Here is a 14,405-nt window from a genome sequence, read left to right on the forward strand (position 1 = left end):
ATGACCTAGCCTCATAAGTTACCATCATTTTCACCCCTTTCTGTTTATTAGAAGTAGGCTACTAAATACAGTCCACATTACAGAGAGGGGAATTAAGCCCCACTTTTTGAAGAGAGGTGTATCAAAGAATTTGTGGACGTGTCTGATAGCCATCACAAAAAGTCTGCTTCCCTCTCACCTTGCTCCTCCAACCACCCCGTTCCTAAATCCAGAGACAACCACTGTTAACAGAAGAAAAGATATTTTTGAGGTATTCTCTTTGAAGCAAATAGCTTAGTAATCAGCTTTAAATGTTTCATGTGTAGAGTTTTTGGTGAGTTAACTTAGTTGGAATATAGTGTTAATGAGGCCAGGGTCATAAGGGCATAAGTTCAAACCAGTTAATGTTGCTGTGTTTGCAGGATATAAAAGGTAGCTGGTACTCCAAGCAGCCATTATGCAAATGCTAGTTATCACTCTCTGGAGAGGAGGTGCTGGGGGAAGAGTGAGTGAGATCCCTGGCTCAGTGCAAATTCATGATATAAAAGCTGTGGAGAGAATATGTTCAACTAAAGATGAATGGGTAGCGTGATCCATTGTGGAGATTAAGAGAGCACATTAATCAACTCCTTATTTGTGTATGAGGAAGCAGAGTCTAGAAGGTGTGATTTGCTGGTGAAGTTGTAGTTCTGGGACTGTATAGCTCAGGTAGCACAACTCCCAGCCTGAGCATTTCTTTCTGTGATATTCTCTGAACACACTGTTCAAGACAGTTTTGCCCAAAGAGCATAAACACCACCAAAAAAAGCCAGATACAAAAGAATCACATGGTATGTTTCCATTCATTTAAAGTTGAAAAGTGGGCAAAACTCCGCCATATTGTTTAGAGATATGTGGCAATATTACTCTCTGCCCACCAAAATCTGTTCTTTCCTTCTTCCATAATGATAGAATGGTAGTTGGGCACAGACAGCTCAGTTGTACCTCATTTCCCAGACTTTCTCACAGTTGGTGTGCATGTGTGACAGAGTTTTCTTCAGTGGTGTGGAGTGGAATTGTTGTGTGCCACTTCCACACCTGGTTCCTAAAACCTCCCACACATGCTTCTTAGTGCTCTTTTCCTCTTCCATGGGCTAGGATGGCAATCATCAGAGCAATATTTGAAGTCACGTTGAAAATGGCAGAGCCGCCATCAGCCTGAGTTTCTTGATAGTGTGGCCCCCTGGCAACTCACAATCACCACCCTAACAGAGTTAAATTTCTATTGTGTTTGAGCCATTATATTCTTTTTGTTATAGTAGTTTAACCTGCTATAACTAATACAGGATGCATAGGTAAGTGGCAAAAATAGAGAGAAAGCGAGGAAATGATCATTATAAAAGTCAGGAGAGTGGCTGACCCCTAGGATGGAAGAAGGAGGACGTGATTCCTACAAGTAGAATTTTTGAGTCACTACATACAGTAGTCTGTCCTTATCCGTGGGTGACACCTTCCAAGATCCCCAGTCGATGCCTGAAACCACAGGTAGTACCAAACCGTATATATACTATGTTTTTTCCTATATGTACATACTTATTTGAGGTGTGACAGCAAAACTAGCATGAATTTCTTTTTCCTTCTTCACAGTTTCATGGATAAAAAATTCATTCTTAGCGTAGACCTTAGCACACTCAGCACACGATGTTTTTCTTTCCTTATTAAGTCGAGAACTTTCACCTTTTCGCTTAAAGGGAGCATTCTCTTGGGCATATTCCAATTGCCAGCATCACTACTCTTGCCTTTTGGGGTCATTAAGTAAAATAAGGATACCTTAAACAAAAGCCCTGCGATACCATGACAGTTACTCTGATAACTGAAATGGCTACTAAGTCACTAACAGGCCGGTAGCATGTACAGCGTGGATACACTGGACAAAGGGATGATTCACGTCCCAGTGGGATGAGGTGGGATGGTGCAAGATTTCATCACGCTACTCAGTACATGCACAATTTAAAACTTATGAATTGTTTATTTCTGGAGTTTTCTATTTAATATTTTTGGACTACGATTGACTTTGGGTAACTGAAAGTACAGAAAGTGCAACTGTGGATGGGGGACTACTATATACTTTAAAAATTTTGACTAAATATTCCTAAATTGCACAGGTGGGTGATACCAATGTACATTTTAATCAGTAGAATTTGGGAGTACTCATTTCCTTACACCTTTGCCAACATTAGGTATTATTGTTACAATTAATCTTTGCCCCAAATTGCAAAAAATACTATCTCATGTTAATTTGCATATTTTAAGCTTCATTGTTAAACTATAGGAGTAATATATTAAAAAACATTCCACCACCCTCATACAATTACTTTTATGATTGGGCATTTTCTTAGTCTTATTTTATATGCATGTTCCACATTTGTAATTATTGCATCCATACATTTTTTTCTTTTTAAAAATTTTATTTTTAATTACACAAGTAAACTGTGAATATAGTCTCATTATCTGTTGTGTTTTAATTTCTTATAGTCAGTTCCTGAGCCCATTCACTGCTTAATAGATAACCACTACAGTCATGTGCTGCATAATGACGTTTCACTCAACAACAAACTGTATATATGGTGGTGGTCCCGTAAGATTAATACCGTATAGTCTAGGTGTGTAGCAGGCTATACCATCTAGGTTTGTGTAAGTACTGTAGGGGAGGAAGAAATTTTCCTCTCCCCTTCTAGGCTCTGCTGGCTGGTCTAAGAATTAAATTGACATGAGACAGATGAGGAGAAAAACAAACAAAAGTTTAATGAGCATGCATGAGAGAAACCCAGGAAAAAAGAATAACTCACCAAAATGGCCAAAGCGCTCACCTTAAATACTATCTTCAGCTAAAGACAAAAGATGATGTTGGGGCTGGGGAGAGTCAGGGACTTCAAAGGGAGGGAAGGCAATTCACAGAGAGGTGAAAAGGAGCAAACCAGTGTTTGTTTTTGGCCACACAGAATAGAAAAACACAGAGAGGAGCCCAACAAACAGGTTTTTTTAAATCTGAATTCTTTTAGGCAGTTAAGGGGGACATAATAAGAAAACCTTTGGGTCTTTTGTTTCTTAAAAGTAATCAGCCTAAAATAATCCTGATGTTAAAGAGACATTTTGAGGTGGCAAATTTTGTTCTCCTTCGGTACACTCTGACATTCGTACAATGACAAAATCACCTAAGGGCATACTTCTCAGAACATATCCCTGTCCTTAAGTGATGCATGACTGTATTATCAATTTGCTATATACCTGTTCAAAATTTTCAAGCTCTTATTTCTATGTAATGTGTATTTGTAGAAATACATTTTGTTTACATAAATGATGTTATTTGGTATTGGTCTTCATGCTTTTTTTCACCTAACAGTATATTTTGGAGATGTTTCCTCAACTGTCTTCTATATGTATTTCTTTAAGTTGCATAGTAGTGAATATCATGTATATATTGTAATTTATGAAACTATTTCCTAGTGATGGAAATTTACATTATTTCCAGTTTTTGATTATTACAAACAACATTGTAGTAAAATTGCATCTTTATGCACCTGTGTTTCTTCAGAGTAGATCTCTAAATATGAAATTATGAAATTATTGGGTCATCGGATATTCACATTTAAAGTATTTGCATTTAAAATATTACTACTGCAGAACAAATGTATATCCCATCAGTATATCAGAGTACCCTCTTGCCCACAGTATCATCTTTTAATAGTACTGGCATTTAAAATTTTTCCTAATCTGATGGATAAAATGATGGCCACATTGTTTTAATTTTTGTTTCCCTGATTACTAGTGTGGTTGAATATTGTTTCATATTTTCATTGGCTCTTTAGATTTCTTCTCCTTTGAATTACCCATTGATATTTCTATGCAAATTTTTGTTTATATTTTTTGTATTGATCTAAAGGGCTTCTGAATATATTCTGAATATACACATCCTTTGGATACTATATTTATGACAAAATTTTTTTCCAGCCTGTAACTTGTCTTCTAATTTCGTTTGTTGTGCAGAAGTTTTATTTAATTAGATTTAGTCATTCTTTTCCTTTGATGCATTTACATTCCTTCCCTATCCTAGGTCATAAACAGATCCTGTGTTTTCTTCTAGTGCTTTTATATTTTTAAAATATGAAGTAGGAATCTAACTTTACTTTTTTCTCCATGGCTGGATAGCCAGTTGTCCCAGCAACATTTATGGAATAGCTCATCCTTTCGCTACTGATTTGAAGCATCACCTTGATTATTATTAAGTTCCTATACAGGCAGGGGTCTATTTTTGGACCCTATCCTGTTACATGGATCTATTTGTCTTGTGCTAATGTAGGACTATTTTAATTAATATATCTATATGATATATTTTGATAGCTGATAGGGAAGTTCCCTGTCGCTGTTCTTCTCTGGAAAATCAGGGAGATCTCTAGAATCAGGGAAGTCTCTCTGAAGAAGTAGTATTTGACTTGGTTCTTTAAAAATTGACAGAATTTCAATAAGCAGAAAGGAAAAGGAGGACAGAAGTGGGATATTAGAAATTTCAATGCATGTTCTGTGAATCACATATAATTTGAGTTCAGATTGTTCTGGGCCTTGAGTGCAATATGAAGAGTTTAGCCTTCATTTGCCAGATGGCAGCAGGAAGTGATGGGATCCAAGTGAGCCGGAGAAAGATGAATCTGGCACCAGTGTGGATAATAATTCAGGTGTGAGTTAAAAGGAGTCTAAACTAGGGAATGGGAAGCAATCATTCATATGCGAGACTTTTTTTTTTGTGAAGAAGATTGGCCCTGAGCTAACATCTGTGCCCATCTTCCTGTATTTTGTATGTGGAACACTGCCACAGCATGGCTATATGAGTGGTATAGGTCCATACCTGGGGTCTGAACCCATGAACCTGGGCTGCCAAAGCAGAGCATGCTGAACTTAACCACTACACTGCTGGGCTGGTCCCCATAGGAGAGACTTTTGAAGGAATAATCAGTAAGAATTAATGGTTGATTGAAAAAGGAACGTGAAGAAGAAAACCTAAGAGTTGGAGCTGACTCTGAGATTTTGAGCCTCAGTGACTTTGGGAGAATGACAGGATTTGAGTTGTAAGGAGGAGGCAGTTTGTAGGAATGGTGATGACGTGGTTGCAGGCATGTTTAATTTTAAGAGGTGGTAAGTATCCAGTGGAGATGTCTGGCAGATAGTTGGAAATGTGGAACTAGAGTTTAGGAAGTACAGATCTGGGAGTCAGACACATGAGAATGTTAAAGCCATGGAAGTTGTTAAGATATCTTGAAAGAGAATACTTAAATATAGGAAAAGAAGGAGGCTTAGGGCAGAACTTGAACTTTCACTATAATAACTAGTATTTATTTTACACCCTTACTGTATGTTGAGTACTTACGAAAGTGCTGAGCACTCTACATAGATTTCTCATGTGATCTTTATAACGCTAAAGACAGGTGTTATTATTTCAGAGAGGTTATAAGTTGCCGAAGTCAAATAGAGAGCTAAGAAACAGATAAATCTGTCTACTTCTAAATCTCATCCTTTTAACGTCTAGGATACTCCACCATTTGGTTGTTGGAGAAATAGAGGAATATGAGGAATCCGTAAAATGTAAGCACTGGGAAGGACTAGGGATCATCTAGTCCCACTTATTGGTCTTAAACTTGGGAAACTAAGGCCTAAAGATATAAGAAGACTTATTTGGGACCATGAAACCAGATGGTGGAATTGCTTAGCCACAACTGCTTCTGAAATTTTTCTACTAAAGTACTTCAAATAGCAGAAGTTTTTTGTGTGGTGTGGGGGGGACTATTGCAAGTTTGAAATTTGTTTTGAGGTATCCTTTTTTATTGTTTTAATGTAAGTAAATATTTCATTTTTACCCCCCAGTGTATCTGGTATAAATGGTGCTTCAATTTTCTCTGATTTCTTTCAAGATTTTTTCTTTGTCTTTAGTTTTCAGCAGTTTGATTATGAATTGTCTGGGCTTAATTTTCTTTGATTTATCCTGTTTGAGGTTCACTGAACTTCTTGAATCTCTAAGTTTATGTCTTTCATTTGGGAAGTTTTTGCCTATTATTTCTTCAAATAACTTTTCAGCATAGCACTTTTTCTTCTCTCTCTCTCTGGTTCTACCCCTTAGTTCCATCTTCGGAGCTTTTGGCATGCTGTTTAAGATCATTGTATGACTCAAGGGTGAGCCCAGGAGTTCAGAGACAACTTTATGGGATTGTTTTCCAGGACTCCTTCCTCTTCAATAAGTCTTGGGCCTTTATTTAACCCATCCTGTTGGGCACTTCCCACAACTGCACCCAACTCCAGGGCCCAGCACAGGAGGAGACAGAAAATACAACAGGTTTTCACCCCCTGTCTCTTGGGACTGCATGTCTTCCAGTCAGAGAGGGAAGTTCATCCCCCTCAGAGTTTTAGGTGCCTGTGTCCCTCACCCTTGCAGCTACTCCTGGGGCCTGGTGCTGGAGAAAATAAAGAAAATGGAAAAAAAAGGAAAAGTGAGGAATTTCCCCTGCTCTCTGGGCATGAGGGGACCCCTTTCCCACTCTTCATGACCGAACTTGAGGGCTTCTCCTACAAGTCCACACCAGTGCCCACTTCTAGGTCTGGAGCTTTTTCGAGTCCTGGCTGGGGGATGTCAGAGGAGGAAAAAATGGTAAACTCACTACTGTTAGGTGGTATTTTTAATTCTGTTTTTCTTCCCTAATCTGCCTGCTACTGTTTACTTTTCAGGGGCCTCATTTAGCTGCTCCATGTATTCTGTCCAGGTTTTATAGGTACATTCAGTGGGAGAGACAAGATAGAGTGTGCTTTCTCCATCTTACTCAGAACTAGAACCTTAATGGTGTCTTTTGTTTAAAAGAAGTATTTATTTTTTATTTTTTGAGGAAGATTAGCCCTGAGCTAACATTTGCTGCCAATCCTCCTCTTTTTGCTGAGGAAGACTGGCCCTGAGCTAACATCCATGCCCATCTTCCTCTAGTTTATATGTGGGACGCCTACCACAGCATGGCTTGCCAAGCGGTGCTATGTCCGCACCCGGGATCCGAACCGGTGAACCCCGGGCTGCCGAAGCAAAGCATGCGAACTTAACTGCTGTGCCACTGGGCCAGCCCCCAGTACCTCATTTTAATATAGTCCAATTTAACAGTCTTTTCCTTTATTATTTTCTAGAAGCTTTATTATTTTGACTTTCAATTTATATTCACAGTCTGTCTGACTTCATTTTTTATTCTTTGTCTGTTTGTTTTGAGTATCATCATGATCTCATGGGCTTGAATATACTTGTTTCAACTCATTATAGCCATTATTCTTTTTGATGCTCAATTTGTCCCTTCTCAACTACTGTGAGCTCTTTCAAGTTGGCTCTGCGTCCTTCCAACATGACCCCAGTAGTCTTCGATAGTATTCTGGATTTTCCATTAAGTTCTTGGACAACAAGATGTCCTAAGATCATCTTTTCATTATCTGACTCAGACTAGGAATAAACCACTTTTCTATGGACTCCTGGTTCATTTTAATGAAAAATTATATTTAGAGATTATACTTTGGGCAATAGAGATACTCATTGCTACAGGGTTACCCTTGGTTCTTTTTTTTAGAAACTTTTTTTTTCTTTTGTAGGGGAAGATTCACCCTGAGCTGACATCTGTTGCCAATCTTCCTCTTTTTTTCCCCTCCCCAACCCCACCATGCATGGTTGTATATCCTAATTGTAAGTCCTAGTTCTTCTATGTGAGCCACCACCACATCATGGCAACCGACAGATGGGCGGTGTGGTTCCGAGACTGGGAAATGAACCCAGGCTGCTGAAGTGGTGAGAGTGCTGAACTTTAACCACTAGACCATTAGAGCTGGCTCTAGAAACTTTTTTTTTAATTATAAAAGCAATCCATTTTCTTTATAGAACATTTGAAAGTATAAACATTTAAGGAAATTAAAATTATCCCTAATTTTCCACTTAGAATCTTGGATTTTGAGATTGTAAAACTACTTTTTAATTAGAACTATTAGACATTCCAAATACTTATTAGAACATCCCAGTTCTGTTTTTTATCACTTTCAGAATATCAGAGACTTGAGGCACTCTGTATCTAGCAAACCCTCTAAAATTAATGATAAAACAGCATGTTATTTCATAGACACATAACTTACCCCAAACAAAATTGAATATTCCCTTTTGAGAGTGGTAGTAGATAGATTTAGGAGTTTTCTGTGTAATAAACTATAAAGAAATTTGGCCAAGCAAAAAGAGACTAAAAAAATTATACATCAATTGATTTAATATCTGTTTCGTGTAAACTTTCAAAGAGACTGTTAGACAACTAAGTATGATAAACTTTAATGAAGTCCCATTTTTACATAATTTAACCAACTTTGTAATAGGTAATGAGGTTAACCAGGATGGGGAATATAAATGCAATGGCAGGTTTGGAGAGAATAGTGAGATTAAAACAAAAAAATAACAACTTTATTGAGATACAACTCACATACCATAAAATTCACCCTCTAGAAGTATCCAATTCAGTGCTTTTTAGTATATTCAGAGAGTTGTGCAAGCATCATCACTATCTAGTTTTAGAAGGTTTTCATCACCATAAAATGAGATCCTATATCTGTTAGCAGTCATTCCCCATTCCCCACTCCCACAACACCTGGCAACCTCGAATCTACTTTCTGTTTTTTCTGTCTTTTTTTTTTTTTGGAGGACAATTAGCCCTGAGCTAACATCTGCTGCCAATCCTCCTCTTTTTGCTGAGGAAGACTGGCCCTGAGCTAACATCCATGCCCATCTTCCTCTACTTTATATGTGGGACACCTGCCACAGCATGGCTTGCCAAGCAGTGCCATGTCGGCACCTGGGATCTGAAGCAGCGAACCCTGGGCCCCTGAAGCGGAACATGCAAACTTAACCACTGCGCTACCAGGCTGGCCCCTGTCATTTTTTATTTTTCCTTCTTCTCCCCAAAGCCCCCTGGTACATAGTTGTGTATTTTTAGTTGTGGGTCCTTCTAGTTGTGGCATGTGGGATGCCGTCTCAGCGTGGCTTGATGAGCAGTGCTGTGTCCGCACCCAGGATTTGAACTGGTGAAACCCTGGGCCACCAAAGCAGAGCGTGCGAACTTAACCACTTGGCCCCGGGGCTGGCCCCATACTTTCTCTTTTTATAGATTTACCTGTTCTGACAATCCGTCTAAATGGATCATACATACTTGTTTTTTGTGGCTGGACTTTTGACTTAGCATAATGTTTTCAAGGTTCATCCATGTTGTAGCATGTATCAGTACTACTTTTTATGGCTGAATAATATTCCATTGTGTGGATATACATTTTGTTTTGCATCGATCAGTTGATGGACATTTAGGTTGTTTCTACTTTTTTGGCTGTTAAGAATAATGCTACTATGAATAGTCATGTACAAGTTTTTGTGTGGACGTATGTTTTCAGTTCTCTTGCATATAGATGAAGGAGTGGAGTTGCTGCATCATATGGTGACTCTGTGTTTAACCTTTTGAGGAACTGCCAGACTTTCTAAAATGGCTGTACCATTTTATAATGCCACCAGCAATGTAAGAGGGTTCCAGTTTCTGTACATCCTTGCCAACATTTGTTATTGTTTGTCTTTTTTTATTGTATTCATCCTAGTGGGTGCAAACTGGTTTCTCGTTGTGGTTTTGATTTGCATTTATGTAGTAACTAATGAAGTTGAGCATCTTTTCATGTGCTTGTTGGCCTTTTGTTTATCTTCTTTGGAGAAATATCTATTTAAATCCTTTGCCTGTGTTTTAATTGGGTTATTTGTGTTTACTTGCTGAATTGTAACAGTTCTTTATTTATTCTAGATACAAGACTTTTGTTAGATATATGATTTGAAAATATTCTCTCCTATTTCATGAGTCATCTTTTCACTTACATGATGGTATCTGTTGAAGGACAACAGTTTTTTATTTTTGATGAAATCCAATTTATATGTATTTTCTTTTTTGTTACTTGTGCTTTTTCTGTCAATATCTAAGAAACCATTGCCTCATCTAAGGTCACAAGATTTATTGCTATGTTTTCTTCTAAGAGTTTTATTTCTTACATTTAGGTCTATGATCCATTTTGAATTAATTTTTGTATATGGTGTGAGGTTAGGGATCCAGCTTCATTCTTTTGCATGCGGATATTGGGTTGTCCCAGCACCGTTTGTTGACAAGACTATTCTTTCTCCATTGAGTTATCTTGGTACCCTTGTCAAAAATCAGTTGTCCATAAATATGGGGCTTTATTTGTGAACTCTCAATTCTATTCCATTGCTCTCTGTCCATCCTTATATCAGTACTGTACTTTATATGCCAAGTCCTTACTGTTTAGCAAGTTTTGACATGGGAAATGTGAGTCCTCCAGCTTTGCTCTTTTTCAAGGGTTTTTTTTGGCTTTTCTGAGTCCATTGCATTTTTATATGAATTTTAGGATCATTTTGTCAATTTCTACCATGAAGGTAGCTGGAATTTCGCTAGGGATCACATTGAATCTGTAAATCAGTTTGGGGAGTTTTGCCATCTTAACAATATTAAGTCTTCCAACCCATGAAGACTGGATGTCTCCATTTATTTAGGTCTTCTTTAATTTCTTTCAACTATGTTTTGTAGTTTTCAGTATGTAAGTTTTATTCCTCTTTTCATTTTATTCTTTTTTTTGCTATTGTAAATGCAATTACTTCCTTAATTTCACTTCTGAATTGTTTATTCCTAATGCATAGAAATACAATTGACTTTTTAAAAATCTTGTATCCTGCAACTTTGCTGAGCTCATTTATTAGTTATAAAAGTCTTTTTTTCTGCCTCACTTAGGATTTTCAATATGCAAGATCCTATCTTTTGCAAATAGAGATTGTTTTACTTCTTTCTTTCCAGTCTGATACTGGTTTTGAATCTGTAAATGTGAGGTGAGTAGAGACATCTGTTGGACATGTCTTGCAGGCAATTGGATATATGAGATCAGAGCTAAGAGAATACTAGGGCAGGAGATAGAAATTTGAGGGCCATTATCAACATGTGAATAGTGCAGTTTGAGAGGTGGACGCCAGATTGAAGTAAATTGAGTAAATAGGAGGTGAGGTAACAGAGATTGCTAATATAGAAGCACAAATGAGAAGAAAAGAGCCTCAAAGAATAAACTTACAGAGCTTCTCAAAATATGGTTTGTGGGCCATCTGCATTTACATTACCTGGGATACTTGTTAGAAATACATTTTCATATGTTTCATCCCAGGCCCTCTGAATTAGACTCTTTGTGGATGAGTCTTGGTGTTCTGCAGTTTAAACTAATTCTCAGATAAAGAAATTGGAGAACCACTGAACTAAAGGAATTCTACAGTTGAGACTTGGAGGGAATGGGAGAAAACTTTAGTGCTTTTGTAGCTTTGATAGAAACAATAAGGAAGGTGAAGTTGAAGAGTGAAAAGAGAGAGGAACCAAACTCCCAACGAAGGTGGAATTTAGAATATAGATGAAAGTACTGGCCTAGAATAGAAGGAGAAATGATTCTCCCATATATCTAGTGTTAACATACAAAGTTTTAAAGCTTTGAAGTAATCTAGTCCATTTCCTCTGATGTTATCTATAGGACACATAGTTAAAAGGGCAAAGTGATGCCCAAGTTTCCATAATCAATTATGTAATAATACTGAGTACAACCTAGTTTTCTCAACTCTCAGGTTATTGCTATTTGCACCACGTCATACTATTTCTGCTTCTGTTCATCTCTGTGTAGAGTTACTTGTCTGTTTTTAGTAGTGCTTTAGCTGAGAACATCTCTGCTGTCATAATGTGCTGTTTTGTTCACTGTATCTCAGTCTTATAAAGATTTCTAATAGGGAGGAGGGTGCTAAAAGAAAGAGAAGTTCTTGGGGCCGGCTCCGTGGCCGAGTGGTTAAGTTCGCATGCTCCACTGCAGTGGCCCAGGGTTTGGATCCTGGGCGCAGACATGGCACTGATCGTCAGGCCACGTTGAGGTGGTGTCCCACATCCCACAACTAGAAGGACCTGCAACTAGGATATACAACTGTGTACAGGGGGGTTTGGGGAGATAAAGCAGAAAAAAAAAAAGAAAGAAAGAGAAGTTCTTGCATGCACATATCAGCTTCTGCCACCTTGATTGGGATAGTTGATTGAAGTATCAGCCATAAGCTTTTCCTCACGAAGAGCAGAAAGATGGAGGATTGTATACAGAATAGAGTATTCCCATAGTTATGAATTTCTTCCTTCTAGAATAGACTAATCACAAGAATAGTGGCTGTCATTTATTCCATACTTTTGTACCTAAAACTATGCTTTTACTTTACATTCATTATCTTAATTTTTTATGAGAACTCCCCAGAGATGGGTAGTATTAAGATCTAAACTGTGTAAATGAGGAAAGTCAAGCTCAGCAAGATTAAGTAGTTCAAGGAAACAAAGTATATGGCAGAACCAGGATTCACACTCAGGTTTGAATGTCTGAATCCCGAGTCCACGATCTTAACCACTCTGCCATACTGCCTTTCTCTGTGTACAGGAGAGATATAGTTGTTGGAAGGATTAACAGTGGCATCCAAAATAAAATCTTGCTCTCTAGACCAAAATTCATGGCACTCCTGTTATATAACTTTAGTGATGGATAACATTTTAGGACTGAGATCTTGTGGTGTAACACTTACATTGTTTGGTTACCTAAATCTATAAACAAGTATGCGGAATGTTGACACATAATACTTTATTTTTGCCTTTCAGTATTCTTATGCTACTTTAATGGTGGTTTCTGAAGTACTGTTTTCTTTTCAGAAAAACCATGCCAGATGGATCATCTGGATCGAATCCTTCTGTCTGGCATCTATAATGTACGCAAGGGAAAGACCCAGCTGCATAAGTGGGCTGAACGTCTCGTTGTTCTCTGTGGCACCTGCCTCATCGTTTCCTCAGTAAAGGATTGTCAAACTGGAAAGATGCACATTCTGCCTCTGGTTGGGGGAAAGGTAAGACTCCCAAAGATGAACTATTCTTCCTTTGATCATCTTAATTTAAAAGATATCACAGATGCTTTTCAAAGCTTTTTCCACATCTTTTCAAAGAAGCCGATATGAGCATTATGAAGGATTATAGCACAAAGTTTGTTCTGTAGGGTTCTTAGGTTTAAACAAAAGAAACCAACTCAGGCTAATTTAAGCATAAAACAGATCTATTTACATCACAGGCTGTCTAGGAGGTCCAAAGGCTATCCATGCCCCAAATTCTGCTACAGAACCTGTCTGTTGAAGGCACTGTGCCTCCACTGCTAGGCACTAGATACTGTCACTGGTAACACCAAGAGTAGACAGGATGCTACCACTAGAAGCTGCCTTTGGAAACTAGATGTAGCTGCCAGGAGCCATCACTGAAATAGATTCTTTCTAGTTTCTCTTTTTTGCCCATTAAACTAAACTTCAGAGTCTGGAGTGGTTATAAGCCCCTATCCAGCAGCCAGGGAGGCATGCCATTTCTTACAACTGTACTAGAGAATTCCCCATCATAGGAAAGGAGTTCAGTTGCAAGTTAGCCAAACAGAATGACATATGACTGAAAACAGATATGTTAATATTTATATGAAGCTATACATAATTTTATTTCTTTTATTTTGAATCTCAAATATCATACAACAATTTCTCTGAATTTAAGAGAACGTCCAGACAAAATGACTTTGTGAATTCGTGCTGTGAGATATCCAGTCTGATCCAGATATACAGCAATATAGATAAAATACATATATTAAAAAGAAATATATATAAAAAGACATAGCTGGGCTTAGAAATGTAGAATAGAAATGTAAGTGGTGAGTAGGTCTGAAGGCTCTGGGTCTGAAAGGTTGTAGCAGCCCAGGAGTTCAGCTCCTATAAGCATTTGGGTGTAAAAGTGCTCTGCTCACCAGAGGGGACCTGGTCCAGGCTGATTCTCTAGAACCAGGAGATCAGTGGTACTCTTTGCTTCTGGAAAAAGAGCGAAAAAAAAAAACCCAACCAATCCAAAACCCCAAACCCGAAACTGTTGTTAACCACTGCCTGGAAACAAGGCTTGTTGCTAGCTGTGGTCCTAAAGAGGTGGAAGGACTCAGTTATGTGGCCTGCAACTAGGAAATGAACAAGCCCCAACTGGCTTAATGAATTCATGTGTGTAACTCCAGTATCAACCATGGGGCAGGAACCCACCACTACCAAAATGAGACCTGGTTCTGATCTTGGGGGCTGAAGAACAGAGTGAAAAAGTAAGTAAAATTTCTCCAAAGGGAGAACATGAATGAGGACAAGGTTGGGAGATTGGTGGAGAGGAAGCAGGAAACAGCACAAGAAGGAGAAGGAAAAAACAAACCTTCCATTCAAGTAATTCTTGTTCATTTTTCCCTTTTCTCACTAA

General features: G+C 38.2%; 1 protein-coding gene across 2 annotated transcripts in view; it reads left to right on the top strand.

Moving 5' to 3' along the window:
* PHLPP2 (PH domain and leucine rich repeat protein phosphatase 2) overlaps positions 1–14,405 on the top strand; it is a 71,492-nt gene that overhangs the window by 18,646 nt on the left and 38,441 nt on the right. For both annotated transcript variants that reach the window (XM_070613833.1, XM_070613832.1), the window contains one exon: positions 12,804–12,994. In XM_070613833.1, coding sequence (XP_070469934.1) covers positions 12,818–12,994 — 177 coding nt within the window. In that variant the 5' untranslated portion in view covers positions 12,804–12,817. The remainder of the gene's footprint in view (positions 1–12,803; positions 12,995–14,405) is intronic.

This window comes from Equus przewalskii, chromosome 3, assembly GCF_037783145.1.
Source record: "Equus przewalskii isolate Varuska chromosome 3, EquPr2, whole genome shotgun sequence".
Classification (NCBI taxonomy): Eukaryota; Metazoa; Chordata; class Mammalia; order Perissodactyla; family Equidae; genus Equus; species Equus przewalskii.